The sequence below is a fragment of the Jaculus jaculus genome, chromosome 1 (genome assembly GCF_020740685.1).
Source record: "Jaculus jaculus isolate mJacJac1 chromosome 1, mJacJac1.mat.Y.cur, whole genome shotgun sequence".
In the NCBI taxonomy this organism is placed as follows: Eukaryota; Metazoa; Chordata; class Mammalia; order Rodentia; family Dipodidae; genus Jaculus; species Jaculus jaculus.
This window is the reverse complement of record NC_059102.1, coordinates 299,251,222-299,271,387: the sequence shown is the minus strand read 5'-3', so window position 1 is coordinate 299,271,387 and position 20,166 is coordinate 299,251,222. Positions and strand designations below refer to the sequence as shown.

Sequence of the window (20,166 nt, the reverse complement as noted above, 5' to 3'; positions counted from 1 at the left end):
AGGCAGCTTCTGTAGATAACATGTGCACACCTACACAAAACACAATTCCTAGGACATCTCCTTTTTTTTAATGCTAATACACATTATAAAGAAGTAATTTCCAAACTTTCTTCAGTTTTTTAAAAGATTTTATGCACTCACTAAATTTATGGCAGTCATTCTGTCTTCTGTAAAATGTACTATATGTGTTATGTGTTTATGTATAAGTTAAAGTGACTTGAACTTAGCTTGGCATAGTCTCAAAAATCCTAGATATATTTGTTGCATAGGGAGAAAGGTCACTATTGCTGATTGGAAAGAAAGAAGTTTTGGTTCCCAGTCAGTTAATCCTCAGGTGTTTGAGTAACTAAACCAACACTACCAAGGAAATAAAAGACTAATTTGGCTCATGTTCCAAAATATATTTTAATGTCCTACTCAGATGTCAGTTTTCATCAAAAGCCCTCATTATACCTTTGGCAACTTTTTAGTTTGGGACTTAAAACTGGGTTCATGTGTTGGTGCAATTACATTTCCACAGAATCTGTGTTTTAGGGGTCTCCATTATCTGTGTGGGGTGCAAATATTTAAATATAAATAGCATGTATATGTCATTTCCAAACTCCCAAGGAAAAAACTTCAATTCTCAGTTTACCAAAATGCTCATTAACTCTGTGACCACTTTCCTGCACAAAAGCTATATGTAGTAAAAGTTACATTTTGACTGGTGCTTAGACATTTTTTAGCTATATTAAGACCAACTCAAATGAACAGCATTGTATTTTCCTGGATCACTCCTGTGAGGAATTTACCTTCCAAATTTAATTGTTTTTCATCTCCAGGGCCTTAATAGAGTGTTAATACACGACTATTTTACAATAATAGCTCTAAATAATTTATTTTTTATTTCATGAAAGAGAAATTCACCTTAGAAAAACAAAACCCAATATTTTATTTTATTTTTAAAGCCATATTTTTGTGCTAAGTAGCACTTAGATTGTTCCATATGTGAGATCCATATCTGCATTTCATTACCTGGGTTTGTTCTAAAGAAGATTTATTTTTGTTCTGTGAATAACTTTTGACGGTTCTTGTACATGTACAGAAATAGATAACGTTTGAGGTCTTTTATTGATATTCCTACAAAAATACAAATAAACTTTAACTTTAAACATATCAGACTAAAGTTGTATTTAAAATGTTACTGTCTTCTAGCATGCATCTGAGTGCTTAGGACACTTGAAGAAAAATGAGAAAGAATATGTATAAGCAATATTATTTTGAAAGATATGTTTTAACGCTGGCAAGAGTATGCCTTAAAATTTTACAACGTACAGGTTTAAAAATGCAAAGCTACAGGACAGATAGCTAGCATTGGCAGACACTGTATCATGTTAGCACCTTGGAAAGAAAGCTTCCTCCAGTTTTCCTCATCCTCTTGGATTCCAGGGTTTCTCTTGTTCCTATCAGGTTTATTGTCCTTGTTTGTCATCCTTCAGATTCTTGTTCCCAGATACCTCCATCTTCAGCTGGCCTATTCACCTCTTTAAAATGCAAGGACGCAGATTTCATGTGAAGTTTTCTTTTGTGCTTGTTATAGGTTTATTTTCAGGTTATTTCTAATCTTGTGCTTCTAAGATTTAGGAAGGAAAAATAAAAAAAAAAAAAAACTAAAGACAACCTAAGAAACTGCCTTGATAGGAAACTGAAAATCAGTGGATGTTTGCTATTTTTTGTTCACTTCCAAGCTGACCCATTTCAGCATGAATTGCTCATGACCTAATATAAGCTTTAAGACTTCTTGGATCTGAAACATCAAAAAGAGAAATAGGGCTGACATATAGTTCAGTAGGACTGAACCCTACCCAGTACCACAGAAAGAAGAGAGAAAGAAACTATTGATGCCATTGTACTACCCTGTAACTCACTTAATTCTAAATTATCTACCTGTTTACCCTTTCTGCTTCTCCATATCAAGCATACCAGGTATTCTTCGCCCCCCCCCCCATACACACATATACACACCTGCTTGCATCTTATCAGGAATCCCTACCCCAGTAGGAAATTACATGTCTATTTTTTAGCCAAAATATGAGAGTAAAACAAATTATAAAATCTGGTTTTCAGTCATGACTGAGCATCAGATTGATTGAGTGAATGTAGTAAAAACATACATATATACACACATGGATATGTGTGTATGTATATGAATGCATGGATAAATATGTAACTAGGGAGACCTGCTAAATACCACCACAGAACAAATAAATAAAACGTTTTTAAGGAGTGAGGCCAGACTTTTTTCCACTTCTCCGGGGGATTCTAACTTCAACCAGGTTGAGGACCATTAGTCTATCAAACCCTTAATAGTGTATGTGAGGGGAGGGGGCAGTGTTTCTGTATGCATTCCTAAAGCATGGATAAGTTAATTGCAAATATTTCCTCATATTATACTTTGTATTTTAAATATTTCTAGAACTAGGGCTGGTGAGATGGCTTAGCGGTTAAGGCTCATACCTGCAAAGCCTAAGGACCCCGGTTTGATTCTCCAGGTCCCATGTAAGCCAGATGCACATGGTGGCACATGCATCTGGAGTTCACTTGCAGTGGCTAGAGGCCCTGGTACGTCCATGCCCTTGTTTATTCTCTTTCTCTCTCCTCTGTCTCAAATAAATAAAAATAAACTCTTTAAAAAAAGTACTTCTAGCTGGGCGTGGTGGCGCACGCCTTTAATCCCAGCACTCCGGAGGCAGAGGTAGGAGGATCGCTGTGAGTCCAAGGCCACCCTGAGACTACAGAGTTAATCCCAGGTCAGCCTGGACTAGAGTGAGACCCTACCTCAAAAAAAACAAAAAAAAAAAAAACTTCTAGAACTAATATACACCTACCACCCACCCCCAAAACACACACATTTTTTCCCTATCAATTCCATCCTTTAAATCCATAAAATAGGAAGTCTGGCCTGGTTATCCCATTTGTGTTTTCTTGTCATTTTTTTTTTCTTTTTTGCATTACTGAGCATCAAACCTGACCTCATGGCCATCACATTTATGGAATAGAGACATTCCACCAAACTAAGTACTAGATGAAGGGACGGGGGAGATGGCACAGTTGGTAAAATCTGCTTCACAATCATGAGGACCTGAGTTGGATCCCCAGCACCCATGTAAAAGCTGAGCATGGCAGTGCACACATGTAATCCCAGCATGGGGAAGCAGAGATGGGATCTGTAGAGCTTACTTCAGGTACCGTGAGAGATCCTATATCAAAAACTAAGACGGAGAACAATGGAAGAAGACACTCAACATCAACCTTTGCCCTTCAATGCACATGTGTTCACACATATGAATGCACGTATACACACCCATGCATTCCACACACACACATGCCAAAAAATACATAAAAATAGGCTAAACAGAAGACAGAATTTCCTGCTTAAATCTGAATTTTCCCATTGGCTCCAGTTTAAGATGGAAGGTAGATGGTTTCTGGTTTGGTATCAGAAGCTTCAGTAGCTATACCCTCAAAGAGTACATAAAAGGCCCAGGCCAAGACCTAGTAAACATGACCTTAAGCAATAGAGAACTCAGAAGAAATGTCTTCCCTCACCTCCAGCAAAGAACCTTCACTAGGTTGCACTACAGTTTTTCACTTGAAGTTTTGCCAGGGAGCCATCACCTGCTAAGTGTGCATCATCATTTGCACTTGTTCTTTATGCAATAACAAAATGCACAATTCCCCTCTCCACCCCTGGCCAAAATGTGCTCATGCACATGTACTTGCACAGACATGCACAAACACACACCACACACATACACACAAGCAGTCTTTCTGGAAAACCAATTTTGAGAAATTCTAGAATGAATTTTCTGGGTACTGTTTCTGTGGCCCTATGAACATGTGGCAGAGAGCTGTGAGATAAGTGTGTCCTTGTCTATGGAGTTATGGTTTGGAAAAGGTGGCCAATAGGGTACTCTCTAGCTCTTGAGAAATTTGCCTTTGAGCCTTGTTCAGTAAACAGTTTAATTATAGTATTACTGTTGATAAAGATACTAATAGCTAATGTTTGTTGAGTGCCAACTGTGTGACATAGAGTTTGCAAAGCACTTTATATGGAATATATCATTTAATCCTAATGCCCACTATATGAGTTAGGTCCTGTCATCATTCCTGTCTCATGAGGAAATTGAAACTCAAAATGACTAAGCTCCTTGCCCAGGTTACTCAAAGAATTACAGAGCTAAGACCTAAACTCCAGTCCTTCTGACCATGCTGTCTTCACTAAAATCAAGAAGAAAGTGAAAGGGCTCAGAGGAAATAGTGGAGAAACCTAAGAAAATGGTCTTACAAGATTCCAATGCTTCACCAACCTACCACTGTCCTGGAAGAATGCCATCAGCTCACTCTTCAAAGCTCTGTATTGTCATATACGAGACGTGCTAATATGACTTTGCATCATAAAAGCCATCTCATCAAAATGTTATAAAAAGCCACAAGTCTCACCTCACGCATAAATTGGTCTTCCATCTTTTCTGGGTCATTCAAACCTGAGATGATGAAGTCTGCCTTCAGGATTCCATAAAAGTCCCCTGGAAAGGAAAGCACGACCTGGTTCAGGGGGAAATTACCCATGGCCACTTGAGTGAAGTCCTTGGAAGATGTGCCCATTGAACATCTCGGATACTCCAAAGCAATGGGGAATTTCAAACCAAGCCCAAGGGAGCATGCTGAGCAAACTACTCAGCTATGGTTAAAGCCAACAACCTAGTGCCAAACATGACAATGTCCCATTCTATGGGGTGAGGTCAGCTTGCCACCCACACACAGCCTAGCCACCCATCAGGAATTATTTTCCATGTCTTCTGGATTTGCTCCTCGTTTTTCACAAATGCTATATAAATGCTTTCTAGACCTTATTGGAAATAATTCACCTTTCTTTGGGCTCTCTACCCCAGAAAACTCTAAAGAAGCCCTCAGCCTTTAACTGTGAACCAACTATAACCATCACAAGCTGCAGCCTCATTGGAGAACATGTCTTTGCAAAGCTTCTCAGAGTTGGTAATATGCCTTTACAAAGTACCTCACTGGGCATTCATGTCAACCCTGTGATAGAGGCAGGGTGGTTACACAAAGGAAGTGAGGAGACTTACCTCCCCACCAACATATGTAATAGTCCCAGCAGTAACCTAGGATCTGAATCTTCCTGTCTCTCTTGCCAACATCCATGGTATCTTTTCCTAAAATGGCCCTAAATCCCCTGAGCTGAGGAGTGACCGTCCAGATTTAACTGCTGAGATGTCGGGGTGCAAACCTGGTAGTAGCAGGTACCTAATTTTGCTGCTGTTGGCTCTTCTGTAGACTGTGGATGATCACACGTACTGTCATGTGCCTGGAGGTCAGCAGCTGTTTTATCTCTTCTATCTGTGCCATCTTTTACTCGGCTCACAGCTACAGGAGGGAACAACAAAAAGCGTATTGCAAATGCATCCAGGAATAAGGGGGTCTGACACTAATGACTGGTTGTGAGCCAAAAGTAGCAAAGACAGCCCCTGCTGTGTTCAGTTTCTACAGAAACTGCATGCTAGCTGGGGGGAGGCGGTTGTTTGGGGTTTTGTTTTTATTTTTTTTATTATTATTTATTTGAGAGAGAGGAAGAGGCAGAGAGAGAGAGAATGGGCAAGCCAGGGCCTCCAGCCACTGCAAAACAAACTCCAAATGTGTGCATCCCCTTGTGCAACTGGCTAACGCAGGTCCTGTGGAATCAAACTTGGGTCCTTTGGTTTTGCAGGCAAATGCCTTAACCACTAAGCCATCCCTCCAGCCCTTGCTGGTCCCCCCCCCTTTGGCTTTTTGTGACTTTTATTTGTGGTACTAGGGACCAAACCTAGGGCCACTGAGCTTTATCCCCAGTCCTTGAGTTGCTACATCATCATCCTTCAAAAAGTGCCCCAACATCAAGACCTGTAGAGCTTGAGCAATATTACAAGGTTTCTACTTAGTACTGATATTTTTTATTACTTTAGTAGTACTTATCCCCAAAATCCAATGCCCTTTTATTACCTGCACCCAGAGGCCTTATCATCACCAACAAGGTATAGTATCCCAATCCAAGTTCATCTCTCCTGTATGGCTGGCCACTCACTAAGGTGCTCCAGCCAGAGCCCCCAATGGCCTGCTCTCCTAGTACATCACCAAAGTCCTATCTGCTTCTCTTCTCCCTCCTCCTCCTCCTCTTCCTCTACCTCTCTGTCTCTTCATCCCCCACACATGGACAGAACCATCTATTATACATTCTTTAGGAAAAAGTATCCCCTCCCCAGCCCAGGAACAACCACTGTCAACACTGCCTTATAGACTATTGTCCACACATTGAATTTTTAAATGTAAAATACAAGGATCCACCTTATTGTCTTAAAATGCTGCTTAGTGTTTCACTATGTCATATCTTAAGTGATCTACTCTTAGTAGGCATTAGATTTCTTCTAATTTTTCACTGTAATAAGCAATATTGTAATAACCATGTGTCTCTGTGTGTGTGTGTGTGTATTCCTTTTACTTTTATTCCCTTTAACTAATATTTATTGGGGAGAGAGTAAAAAATGGGCATGCCAGGGCCTTCAGCTACTGCAAATGAATTCTGGATGCATGAGGCTCTTGGGCATCTAGTTTATGTGGTACTGGGGAATCAAACCTGGATCCTCAGGCTTTGCAGGAAAATACCTTAACCACTAAGGCATCTCTCCAGCCCCTCCTTTAGCAATTTTTAAGTGAAGAATTTCTGCAGAAAAGGACATGCCCATTTCAAAATGGACATGTCCTACCAGAATGGTAGCATTGGTTGGCATGCCTACTGTCTTGGCCATCTGGTTCTCATTCCCACATTCTCATCATCACTACCCTTTAAATCTCTACCAAACTGGTAAGTAAAGAAACACATTTCAAAATAAAATTTTAAGTTAATTTTAAGTGGAATTCCTGCAATTTAATGAATAAAGCTGAGCATTTCTTAACTGTTTTATCAGTAGCTCTTCAAGTCACCTGTGAAGAACATGACTAGGCCTTCCTGTCCCTCTTCACCCTGCCTCCAGGCCTTAGTCACTCACCCAGACTATACAACAGTCTTCCCTGACTCTTCCTGTCAACTTTCTTGGTCGTCTTCTTCACTGACTTGCTTTTCCTCACCCCAAAAATTATGGATTTCTTGAGCAAATGAACAACTTTTTAAAACTTAGAAAAACAGAAATGTTTCTCACTAACAGAGATAGGAGAAAGCTAGGAGCCCAACTAAGGAACCAGATGTCAATCCCACCTTGGCAGGAATGTGTCTGATCCAGTTTCATCCACAATGGCTTCAGGCCCCCTGTTGCCTCCACAGTCTTAGCATATTACCCAGGTGGGCTAACCTTTGGGTCAGCCCCCTAAATCCGTAAACCAGTTAGGTCTTCCCCTTACATACCTGAGTCTGTTGAAAAAAAAAATCCATTTTTAATTGACCATAAAGGCTTGTCCATGCTGATCTCTGCTAACCCTGTCCTGTGATCTCGTCTGTCTGTACACATGCAAATCTGGCTGGGTAAGGGAGACCACTTTTTCTTGTCCGGCCTACTTTTCGGCTTGCCTTCTATCTGTGTTATGCTTTGGGGTACCTTCTCACTTTGATTACAGGTATGACTTTTCTCTGATCTCTGAGTCTACCACATGTGTATTTTCTCTAAACTCTACATCGACCCTGTGGGTATTGCCTATAAACTCTGGGCCTGCTACATGCGTAATTTCTCTAAACTCTCCCATGGGTGTAATAACTCTTGACTTTCTTTTCATCTGAATTTCTAAATCTCTGATTTGGTACTTTCTCTCAGCTATTTTTCCTTAAGCCATCACCACTTAATCCTTAACTTACTTCCATATGGAGACTCAGGGTGGATACTATGCCTCCCACATCAGTTTGTGTTTCTTCTAAATCATTTTTCATGGGCTTCTAGATCCTGTCATATGAAACTGCTCCGGCCTTTTTCTAGATCCCAGTTTTTCCTAAATAAACCTCACGATTTATGATTTCTCCCTACTCAATAACTCATAATTTATTTTTCTTGGATCTATTTTTATCAATTCTCTGTTAAATAGGATAAGGACCCAAAATTGGGGCTCACAAGTCTGGGAGACCCCACCTAAACCCCAAAATCCTGCATCATCATCAGCTGAGTATACACACGTTTTTATGTGTTTCCTTCCAATCTTTTTATTTATTTAAGAGAGAGGGCATGCCAGGGCCTTCAGCCTCTGCAAATAACCTGGGGAATCGAACCTGGGTCCTTTGGCTTTGTAGGTAAGTGCCTTAACCACCAAGCCATCTCTTCAGCCCTCCAATCTTTTTTTTTAATCATTGGTACTTCTGTTCACTATCATGACTGTATTACATGTATAATGTTGGATAATGAAAACATATGCATATGTACATACATACATCCTAATGCAAACACTGTCCCAGGTCAGAACAACCACCTCTGGAAACTACAGATCTGAGCATTTTGCTTACTAGCTGAAACCTTCTGGTGGTCCCATTGGCTGCAGGTTTGAGACCTTGAGAATTTGGCCCTAGCCCACCTCGTGTTCCTCATACCTGCCACACCTTCCTCCAAAATGAGACCTGTATCCAGCTATATCAAACTGCTTGACTATCTGAAACAAACCATAAACTTTGACATATGTCTTGTCCCATGCTGTTCCCTCTGCAAGGATGAACATCAAATATTTGCTATCAGTGATCCCTGTTAGGACATAGATGTGATCATTTTAAGGGTTCCCCTGTGCCCAAAGCTAGGCAGGCAAGCCAAGCTCCCAAGCCTGCCCCCCACCCCATGCTGTCTAAGCTGAGGCAACCTTGAATAACTTGACTCTTATCTTTGCACCTTCTGTCTCCCAACTCCCACCCACCTGGCCTTGGAGCAGAAGCAGAGCAGCCCCTCCCCCTTAGAGACCCTGAAGGGCCAGAGGCCCTCCATATCTCCCACTCTCTCCATTGCCTCTGTGACTTCTCACACAGTCTTCCCAGACACATCCCTTTCCCCAGAAATCATAAAAAGCCCCCCTTCGCTTTGTCCTTAGGGTTTCCAGGTTATCACTGGCATCTGACTCCACTGTGCTGCTTCCAACTCTCCTAATACAGCTTTAGTTCTAAGGGGGCATGTTACTTCCAGAACTGCTTCTCATCAAGGCAGCCCATCTTAGTAAGCATAGTCCAGTGCCTCATTCAAACAGGTATTCAAGAAGTATTAACTTAAATCATCTACCTATGCAGAAAACACCATCCATGGGGGGGGGGGAGAGTGTAAAATAGCCCCTGATTCACAAGTGTGATCACTCATCACTGTGTAATAGTGAGAATCAGCTTAGCCCCATCTATTGAGTAAAATAGGGATAGGGATAAAAGGAAAGACACCAAACACATCACCAACCAATGCATTCAGATTAAAGTGGTCATAACTGCCACTTAAAGTCTGTCAAGTTCAGGAATTGAAAAGTACCATATATGTTAATAAACTAAGAAAAATGAGATTCAGCGAGGTTATGAAAGTTTCCTATCTAGGTGCAGTGGCTCGTGCCTATAACTCCAGCAGTTGGGCTACTAAAACAGGAGGAATATCATGAGTTCAAAGACATCCCTGGGCTATAGAGTGAAACCATCTTTTAAAACAAGACAGAAAGAGAAAGGGAAAGGAAAACAAGAGAGGGGAGGGATGAGAGAGGTAAGGAAGGAAGTAAGGGATGGGATGAAGAGGGAAAGAAAAGGAGGGGAGAAATGCTAAAGCCTTTCATAGTAAGTTAAGAGAGCCAGCATTCCAACCTTGACTGTTAGACTCCCACTCTTACAGGTAGATTGTTTCCCAAATCTTTCCACCCTAGCTCCCTCTGTATCCTGACTTCATCAAGACTGGCATGAGAACCGGCACCAATTAGACAGAATAGTCCTCTATAAACTGCCTGGAATGCAGCCCTGCTTCACCCAAGACCACTGCAATCAATTCCATGCTTGGCAACTTGGGTCTGGCAGCTGATGTCTGAGAGGAATTCCAGCGTAGGCGGGCACCTGTGGTAGTTGCTGGTAGGCTCCCAGGCTCTGGGCTGATGACCTGTCTCCCTGCTGCTGAAGAAGAGGGTGGATTTCTTTGGAGCTCAGCTGAGTTTCTTGAGATAAATGCTTCCACAGATCCTTCTTTGGTCCCGGAAGAGCTCCACAGAGTCTTGGAGTCGAGGGACCAGCTGGATGTGGAGGACTCAGACCCAGTGGACACTGCAATCACGGGAGAAGATGAAGCATCGTGGGCAGTGCCTGGCCAGGAGCTTGTTGCTACCTCCAGTGGAGTCATGAGCTCACTCTGGGACATGGCTTCTGCAGTACCACTGGCAGCACTAGCAGCGGTGACCTGAGGGGACCTGGCTGCTTCTTCGGAAACTGATGGACCACCCCAAGACCCAGACCCAGTGTAGGGCAGTGACAGAGCAGTGCCCAGCAGGCTGCTGAGCTCTTCTCCTGGAAATGGAATACCTTCTAAAGATGAAGAGGTTTCCAGAGGACTTAAAGAAGCTGTCTCTTGAGACTGGGGGTCCAGGAGGCTCACAGGGGTGGGAATGGAAGCTTTGGGGTCACAGGTGATGGAGCCACAGATGACAGAGCTGACCTCAGTGGGCTGTGGACTCACGTGAGGCTGGAGCCAGGTCGCTGAAATCAAGCCCTGGAAAGCATCCACAGGATCTGTACTGGTCCCTGTAGAAGGAAAGAAGACTTCTGTGGGGCCCACTGGAAGCAGAACCCATTTCAAGGCACCCCCACAAGCCAGGGTGGGCTATGCATAGAGCTCCTGGCATTGCCGGTAGGGGCAGGACAGAAAGAAGAACCAGCAGTAGGCCCTGTTTTTCCACAGCTGGTGGTGTCCAGCGCTGAAGATGGGGATGACCCAGAGGGCCTTCTTAACCCACTTGGGCTAGCCAAGTAACAAGTAGGTAAAAGACAACCGGGTGAGTGTCAGGTAGACCTTACATGGGAAGTCAGAGAGTCTCTCATTCACCTGAGGTCAAAGGACCTGTCTCCCTATTCCTCCGCACCACACCACCAGCAGCCCCTTCCACTGCCAACCTCTACTCCCCATCCTTCTCAAATGACCCCTCTAGGAAATCCTCTTGATAATCACAGGGGCTGGTTCTCACTGTGCCCCTGACTACACAAAGTCCCAACCTCTTCCCAGCTGGCAGTGGGCTCCATCAGAACTGGCCCTGCTTTAGTTTGGTTTGAGTTTTGTTTTTCTCCCCCAAATCCTGACTTGATCAACAGTTTTTCAGTACTGTGGATCAAATCCAGGTCTTGGACATGCTAGGTAGGGCTTCTACCTCAGAGCTACCTCCCCAACTCCTCCATCAACATTTTTTTTTCAAGGTAGGGTCTCACTCTAGTTCAGGCTGACCTGGAATTCACTATGTAGTCTCAGAGTGGCCTCGAACTCATGGTAATCCTCTTACTTCTGCCTCCCGAGTGCTGGGATTAAAGGCATATGCCACCATGCCCGGCTTCCATCAACATTTTTAATGAACAAATTAATAAAGTTTTGTTTGATCTTGATTCAAGTGTCCTAACTTCCCTGTGCTCTCCAAAATAAGTAATACCTTTGCCTGGTACAGGAATCTATGAGGAGGTCAGGAGAGCTGTGATTGTTTTTTCCCCAATCACGCTCATCAACTTCAGAACTTTTGGGAAACCAAATGAGGTAATAAGATGTTTTCAGAATTTTGTTTTGTTTTGTTTTCAGAACTTCAGATTGCTTACAGGAATGTTATCGCTCCCATTCACAGCCACATCCTCACACAAAATCCCAACAACTCATTGCTCTGTTCTCCTCACAGAGGCGCACACACTTAGAAGATGCTGTGACCTACCCTGTTACGCTTCCCCTCTTTGGACACTGAACCTCAAAGGGCTCTCTGATGACTTTTCCCTAAGAGCACTGCTCAGCCATCTTTTCCTTTCTGTCCCAGGCCAGGCCCCTGTCAGTGCCCCAGAGAGCCCATACAGCCTCCCCCAGGTCTCCTGGCCCTGAAGCTGCAAGCTCAGAGGCCCATTGCTTGGAAAAAGGGTGTTTATGGTGACCAGGTCCTCCTCCCCTGCCATAGGCTGGCACAGTATTCTTGGGGGCAGAGAATACCCCTAGCATAAAGACCCTTGTTTGCCACCCGATTGGTTCACCTCCCTTCTAGCCACTGAGTGCACCTTCAAGGAAAATCCCATGGGCGTCACCCTGGGCTGCTGCATGCAGACTACTTTGTCTGCTTCCCCAGCGTCAAGAGATCCCTGACACAGCCAAGGACAAACTCAGAGCACCTGTACTTGGTCTGGGACTTGTCCCCACAGTCACCACTTCGGAGGAAGGAGAGTCTTGGAGTGAAGGTAATTTTACTGATTTCCGATGTCCAGTGGAAGAGTCTGTGAGAAGATAGAAAGTGAGTGTGTGGTGGTTGACCTGTGAGACATTCCAGCAGGCCCTTGCAAGTCAGCCAACACCACCGCAACCTGGCTCAGCAGGGCCTGGTTGCTGCATACTTGGTGCCAGTCACTGGGACAGATCCCTTACTATTTTCAGTCCTCACAAAAGCTCCTTAAAGGACCCTTCTCTATCTTACATATAGGAATCAAGATCCTCTCCAAGTCTGAAAAGAAAAAGAAATAGCCACAAATAGGCAAGTACACAGATACCTTAAGTAGATTGGTGGTTATCAGGGGAGAGCAAGAAGTGACTGCTAATGGGTTAGGCATTTCTCTGTGGGAGGGGAGGTGAAAGTTAGACAACCTTGAGAGCAGCAGAAATCACTGAGCCGTAAGGTGACTCTTAAAGGCATGTGGATTCTATCTCAATAAGACTGTGACAACTGGTGGGGTCTGGTGCTGAAGGAGCATGTTGTACCCAAGATCCTGTGACAGTAGCTGGTGTCCGCAGGGTGCTTACTCTGTATGGGGATCTCTATTGCCATTTAGCTTTCCTGTAGGGTGGATACCCTCAATGTCACTCGGTTAAATATGTTTCCCAGGTAAGGAAAAGGAAGCTTCGAGGTGCTGCTCATCATCTCCTAAAAACTGGTAAAATCTGCCTGATCTAATGCCCAGACTCTTTGTTTGCTTCTTTCTTTCTTTCTTTGGTTTTCTTCTTGGTGTGTGTGAGAGAGATGTATACACTCGTATATATGCAGATCAGATGCATGTGCTCCATGCCTGCATGTGCAGAGGCCAGAGGAGGATATCAGGTGTCCTCTAGCGCTCTTCTGACATATTTCCTTGAGACAGAGTCTCTCGCTGAACCTGGGGCTCTTGGTTTTTCAGTTAGGCTGGCTGTCCAGCGCGTCTCAACCCCCACTCAGCACTGGAGTTACAGGTGTACCTCACCCTGGGGTTTTTACTACATGAGCACTGAGCAGTGAACTGAGGTTCTCGTGCTTGTGTGTGTATCTTACCTGCTGAGCATCTCCCCAGTCCATAGGCCCAGACGTTTAATTATTTCATTGTCTAGTCATCGTTGCTAACTGCTAATGTTCTAAGGCTGAACAGGGTTCGTCCTATTTTCTTAAATTTGTATTTATTTATTTTTAGTTGAGAAAAAAGAAAAGAGATGGTAAGTATGGGTGTGCCAGGGCCTGTAGTGGCAAATGAACTCCAGATGGCAGGCACCACTTTGTGCACCTTGCTTTACATGGGTACTAGAGAATTGAACCCAAGCCAGTAGGCTTTGTAAGCAAGTGCCTTTATCTGCTGAGCCATCCCTTCAGCCCCTCAATTCCATTCTTTAGAGGTCACCAGAATTAAAATACAATCTTCCAGGCTGGAGGGATGGTTTAGTGGTTAAGGCATTTGCCTGCAAAGCCAAAGGATCCTGGTTTGGTTCTCTAGGACCCACATTAGCCAGATGCATAAGGAGGTGCATGCGTCTGGAGTTCATTTGCAGTGGCTAGAAGCCCTGATGTGCCCATTCTCTCTCTCAAACAAATAAATAAATAAATAAATCCATTAAATATATATATGTATACAATCTTCCTTACATGGTACAAAGAAGGGTCTCAGGCACCTATTCTAGAAGGCAATTGTCCTCATAGCCTAGAAGTGCTTCTTTAGGCCTGTCCTGTGTGTCTCCTCTTGCCTGGTAAACTCATTTTAGCCTGAGTAAGTCAGTGGACTCTCAACGCACCATAGTAGCAGATGAAGTGTCTCAGCTCAGAGCAAGTCCGTGCATAAATCCTTGGGTTCTTGTTTGCGAAGGAGCGTATTCCTGCACAGAGTCCTGCATGGAGCAAAGGTTGGTTCTCTACCCACTGAGGGATGCCAGCATCCCAGCCGCTGGACCAAGTCAGAGAATTGGATTTGGGGCTGGCGTAGAGGCCAATCCAGGCATCAAAGGCAGTTGTGAGGTGTTTCAAGGTGGCAATGTCTGCTGCATTCCTCACCACCTGCAGGTCGGCCAGGTCTGTGTAGTGGTTGCGACAGTAGTTCAAAGCCAAGGACCAGCTCATATTGTGCGTAATTCTTGTGAAATTCCATCCACCAATTAAAACCGTAGCTGGAGGCGAAGAACACAGAGACAACAGGCCTGAGATTTTTGTTTGTTTGTTTTTGAGGTAGGGTCTCACTCTAGCCCAGGCTGACCTGGAATTCACTATGGAATCGCAGGGTGGCCTCGAACTCATGGCAATCTTCCTACCTCTGCCTCCTGATTGCTGGGATTGAAGGTGTGGGCCACCACACCTGGCTTAGGCTTAAGATTTTTATAGGCCATCCTTCATGGTCCCAGGAAAAGAGCTCTGGTCTGACCTAAGCCTTTGACCTCCATCCCCAGGCATTAGTTTGATCAAAACCATAATTTCATAGGAAAACTACAAAGTTGAAAGAATGGATGAGCTAGATATCATAGAAGTATGTGGGCAGGGGTTGGGGAGATCAAGGAAAGGGCTCTTCTGTAGCCATATGGCCTTGCAAGTTCAACTGGTTTCAATGGCTTCATGTGTCCAGTGAGGGGAACAGTAGCACCCAAGGTCAAGATGACATAAAACCATGTTTTATTGTAGTGCATGCCAACAGTTGTCAATAAGATACAGGTACTATCAGAAAGTTAAGATGATCCTAGTTTGCAGCCGGCCTCCTTTGTTATCTGCAGGGGCTGTGCCTGCCACATAGGCTCTGGGCACACTTCAGGGCCAAGGCAACAGAGATGGAGCATGTGATGATGTTCTCGGGCTCACAGGCCAGCTGCCCTGGCAGTCACAGCAGGGGGGTAGAGAGAGAGGACATTTGGCTCAGACCTGGTGAGCAGCCGGTAGAGCTGGGCTTTCTGGATGACTCTGCTCACTATGGGCTGAGACGGGTAAGACACCGGCCTCCTACACCCACTGCCTCCAGTCCCTGCTCAGGGCTGGACTGCTCTAGGTCCCAGAGGTAAACTGCTCCCTGCAAGGACCCCTTCTCAAGCCCATGCATCTCTGACTCCAAACCACAGAAGTTTTATCAAGGATGTAAGTAACTGGAGTTCCACCTGAGTTACTGATTCCAGAGCTTTGGATAAATAAACAATGCACAATGGGGAGCCACATCCTCCCATTCAAATAGGGCATCTCACTGCTCTAACATGGACCTGTTCACCACCATCCATCAAGCGTTGCCTAATGTTTCCCTAGAATTTTTCCCTATCTAAACTGATTTTTTAAAATTTTTTGTGTGTATATGATGTAAATGTGTGTGTGTGTGCACGTTTATGTGTGTAAGTACAGGTGTATGTGCACCACAGCACATGTGTGGAGGTCAGAGGGCAACTTGGGTGTTCATTTTCACCCTCCACCTTCGAGTCAGGGTCTCATTCATTGTTCACCACTCTGTTTGCTAGCCTAGCTGGCCTGCAAGCTTCCTGTCTGTTTCCCATCTCACTTTAGAAGCACTGGGGTTACAGATAACGCTCCTGCATCTGCCTTCATGTGGATTCTAAGGATCTAAACTCAGGTCCTCATGCTTGTGTAGCAAGTGGTTTAACCACTGAGCCACTTCCCCAGTTTAAGTTAGTCTATATTAAGTGCCTCGTATTGCCAATCTGTTGCCTACATCATCTTTTGCAACCCTCATTCAATCCTGCGTTGTTATTATTAATCTTATTTGACACATGAAGAAGAGAAAGCTAAGGGAGGTGATGCCTCACCCAAGCTCACGTCAAGTGTCCAGATGAGATTAAAACATGACCCTGCCTGCCTTGGAAGCCATGCTACTTCATTCTACTCCTCCATATTCCATAATGTAGAGAACCAACTCTACAAAGCAGATTGACTGGTTTTATTTCTTTGATCACAGAATTTCTCTATATCAGATACAGTTGTTTTTTAAAAAGCCAGGGTAGTTTTAAAAAAGACACCAGGGGAGGGGCCAGATCTTGAGAGCAAAACCTGCCCTTCTCTATACAGAAGGCCAGAGGGCAGGTTCCTGAACTGTGAAGAGGTCCTGACAACCCCCCCCCCCAGAAGATCCAGGAGGCTCACCTCCCTGAGCTCACCTGATAAAGGCATGCCCAGCCCCTGGCTTTCAGCCTAGGAACAGCAAGACCAGGAAGCAGGCTGAACAGGGGTGGGGGAAGCAGAGGTACCCTGGTGGCCCCATCCTACCAGCTGGTCCAGAGAAGGGTGGGCAGAACCAGTGTGTACCTTTCTCGGGAAGAGTGAAGATGCCTTCTTGGGAAGATGCTCTGGAGAAGCGATGCCCTACAATACGATCTGTAAAACAGAAGCAGACCTCAAATTACAGCGTAGTTGGTGACACTGCCCAGGAGCTGCCAAGTAAAAGTGAAAGGATAGGGTGGGGAGCAGAAGAATTAGAAACTAAAGCCACAGAAAGCAAGCAATGCTGCAAAAGGGTAAAGTGGCAGCCAGTTTTCCTTTGACATGCGTGCACACATACGCGCGCGCACACACACACACACACACTTGAAAAGCAGCCCTAGAGGGATGGCCAGGCCCAAAGTATGAATCCAAACACACCATAATAGCAAATGAAGGGCTTCTGAGCTGTGCAGGAAGCAGCCCCCAGGTGGGGGGTGTCATCGTACTGTAAGTACAGCATAGCGCAGAAGCCCTCCCTGATGTCAGGCAGGTCATTCCACGATATGGAGGTGAAGGTGGAACCGCTGGACCAGCTCAGGCCAGAACTATACTTGTCGTAGAAGAGGCCAATCCATGCCGCAGCATCCTTGATGAGGGAGGAGAGCGTCCTGATGCCATTCATGCTGTTCAAGCTCTCTAGGTCGGCAAGGTCTGTGTAGTGTTCCTGGCAGTGCCACATGGCCTCTTCCCAGCTTAGCGCCTTGTCCACCCGATAGAAAGTCTTGCTGTTGTTGCTCACCAGCTGCAAGGCTGGGGCATGAGAAGCTATCACCATATGGCTGCCCCCATTTCACCCTCATCCCCAAGAGATTTTAGCCACACCACAACAGGCCACTCCTTTTCCAGTGTGTCCCTCACTTCTGATCTCCACTTGTCCCCAGCTCTATCTCTGGGCCTTTACCAAGTCACTTCCAGTTCTAGAAGGGCTGGCCTTCTTAGTTCGGTATTCTTCCATGCCTTCCCATGACTTGCAAGGCACGTTCCTTAGTGCTTAGTAACTATAGTCAACATTTACTAATCACGTGTGATGTGTCATTAGTTCACTGAATTCTTTCAATGACTGTCTAAGGTATCATTATACTTATATTACAAATAAGGAAATCAAGTCACCACAGCAAGTTAAGGGACATGGATGATGACCAAGGCCACCTATTGGGAAGTAGGGATAGCCGAATAACTCTGGGTGTGACTCCCAGGTCTAAGCCTTTAATCACAGTATAGCACTACCTCTATACCAGGGGTATAACTGGGGTTATGATTAGAATTACCCAATAAGCTTTTCAGATACACCCAAACACACCCTAGATTAAGGATTGACATTTCTGTTACTGGGACCAGCATCAGTTTTGTTTTGTTTTTTAATGTTCCTAGAGAAAGATTATTTTTGTTTACCTGTCTCCATGAGGTTTAAGCAGCCAAGAGCACTACTTAATTCACCATTATATTCCCCATGCCCATCTAGCTTAGCAGCAAGGGCTTAGTGTGTTGGAAAGGAAAGGAGGGAGAAAAGAGGAGAAAAAAGAGGAAAGGTGACAGAGAATTCTCTCAGGAACCCATCCTAAACCCTAAGTTCTCAGTATTTGAGCCTTCCTTGACTCGAAACCCTTGTAGCAGTCCAGGAAAGGAAGGCTGGTCCAGAGATAGTGTGCCCAGGGTGGAGAGATTCCTACTGAGGACTTAGAAACCAGCCTCAAGCCAGATGTCATAAGAGAGGAAAGTAAGACAGAACTAGAGGTATGGAAGGGCAAGCATTCAGGGCAGGGTAGGACAGCACTTGCCAAAAAGAGTGAAGCAATTTATACTCACCAGAGTCCAAAGTGCTGCCTGCTGAGAAGTACTGGAGGACCCCTGTGCCCAAGAAGGACAATGGAGGAAAGTGGTTTTTTCTTTTATAACTTTCTATTGATGCTTTTTATAATTTACATAAAGTATTTTTATCACAATATTTTCCAATCACACTCATTTTTCAATGAGTGGTGTTTTTTTTTCCCTATTCACTTGGATGTGACATGATTCACTTACTTTTTTTTTTTTAGTCCTATTTTGTTAAAATTTAAAATTCACTAGCTGCAGCCTACTAAAGTGATTTTAGGAATAGGTCACACCCACTAGTTTGAAAAAAAGCCTGCCAGCCTGAAGACCTCACCGTTTACAGGGTTGCCCATATGCCCAGGACTCAGAAACCTGGGGACCCCTCTACCAGCCTCAAGCCCAGGCCCAGGAGTCACCACAGGGCTCTCTCAGCCTCTCATTCCAGAAATCCAGTCACACAACAGTTCTACCTCAAGCCTCCTCGAACTCCCCCATCTCTACGCCCTCTGTTATCACCCTCTTCAGGCCCGAAGGGTCCCCATGCTTCTACCTGCAGGGGGTCTCATCACCCCAAAGAGCCTTCTTCTAATGGGCTCATTGTGCCACCCCTGGCCCTCAGCCTGGCTCTCAGCTCAGCTCAAGGTCAGCTGTTTCCTCCTGTCAGGCACAGAAGAACCCTGAGCTCCTCAAAAGCAACCTTCTGAGCCCACTGGCCTGAGCACCGGCGTGCTTCTCCCAGTGGCTTTCCTTTTAGACATGCTGCTTTCCTTGCATTGGCCACGCACTTGTAGGGGACATAAGCATGAAGTCAGGGACCGTTTGGTGAGGGGCCTAGTGGTAGAGATCCCACGGGGGAGAAGTGAGCTGTGAGCCGGGGGGAGGGGAGGGTGAGCCTGGGCTGAGGCAGTAGGCAGCGAGGAAAGCAGGCGAAGGTCCCTCTCTCCCCATCTTTGGAATAGTAGTGGGGAAACGCATTCCCATCCTGCCTCCCTTTCTAACCTCAATACCTGGGACCCTCTGAGAAGATGCACCCTGGAGTGAGGGACGCATGGAGCCTTATGCCCTACCCCCGGCTGGCATAGGGTTCCTACCTGCTGTGCAGAAGGACAGCAGCAATGCCCGTGACAGCATGGTGGCAGCTCGGTGGTGCCGGTCGCAAGGACCCTGTGCTGGGGGCCTGCAGGTGGAAGCGCTCCCTCCCTTCTGCAGAGGCTGTGCCTGGTGCGCTCATTTCCTCTGTGTTTTCTACTCTCTCCTTTGCTACCCAAACTGTTGGATTTTACTAAGCAAACGCTTACTCGCTGCCTGCTATTTGCCAGGATGTAGCCTGAATAAGCAGAAAAGACTCCCGCCTTGCAGCTTTGGTCAAGGCATCACGGATCCGGTGATGTTCATAAGCAGACGAGGGTGGAAAGGAGCCCGTTCTTGTGGGTGGCTGCTGGTGGGGAAAAGGAGTAGGTGGTAGAGGACCAGCCAGCCAACCCCTCTGGTTCCTGGGAGCCGGAGCTGCTGGGGACAGAAGGGAAGAGAGAGAGGGAAGAGAGCGCTGGGGAGGATGGGATCACATGTGTGACCCGTGCAGTCCTAGACTATTTCCCATGCCACACCAGAGACTACTATTGTTCCCAGAGGTGTTTGGTGCCACAGAAACAGGCAGACACCCAGGTGAGGTTACTATGGTAGGTCATCCCGCACCCCCCACCCCAGGGG

At 45.3% G+C, this 20,166-nt stretch overlaps 1 protein-coding gene across 1 annotated transcript; it reads right to left on the bottom strand.

Moving 5' to 3' along the window:
• Window positions 1-1,705: 1,705 nt before the first annotated feature.
• On the bottom strand, window positions 1,706-19,587 carry Clec20a (C-type lectin domain containing 20A). Its single transcript, XM_045143557.1, has 6 exons — window positions 19,548-19,587; window positions 17,023-17,394; window positions 16,690-16,758; window positions 14,202-14,570; window positions 4,483-4,568; window positions 1,706-1,786 (listed from the first exon to the last, which is right to left on the bottom strand). The coding sequence occupies exons 1-6, from the start codon at window positions 19,585-19,587 to the stop codon at window positions 1,706-1,708; spliced, it is 1,017 nt and encodes a 338-aa protein (XP_044999492.1).
• Between the last annotated feature and the right edge of the window lie 579 nt (window positions 19,588-20,166).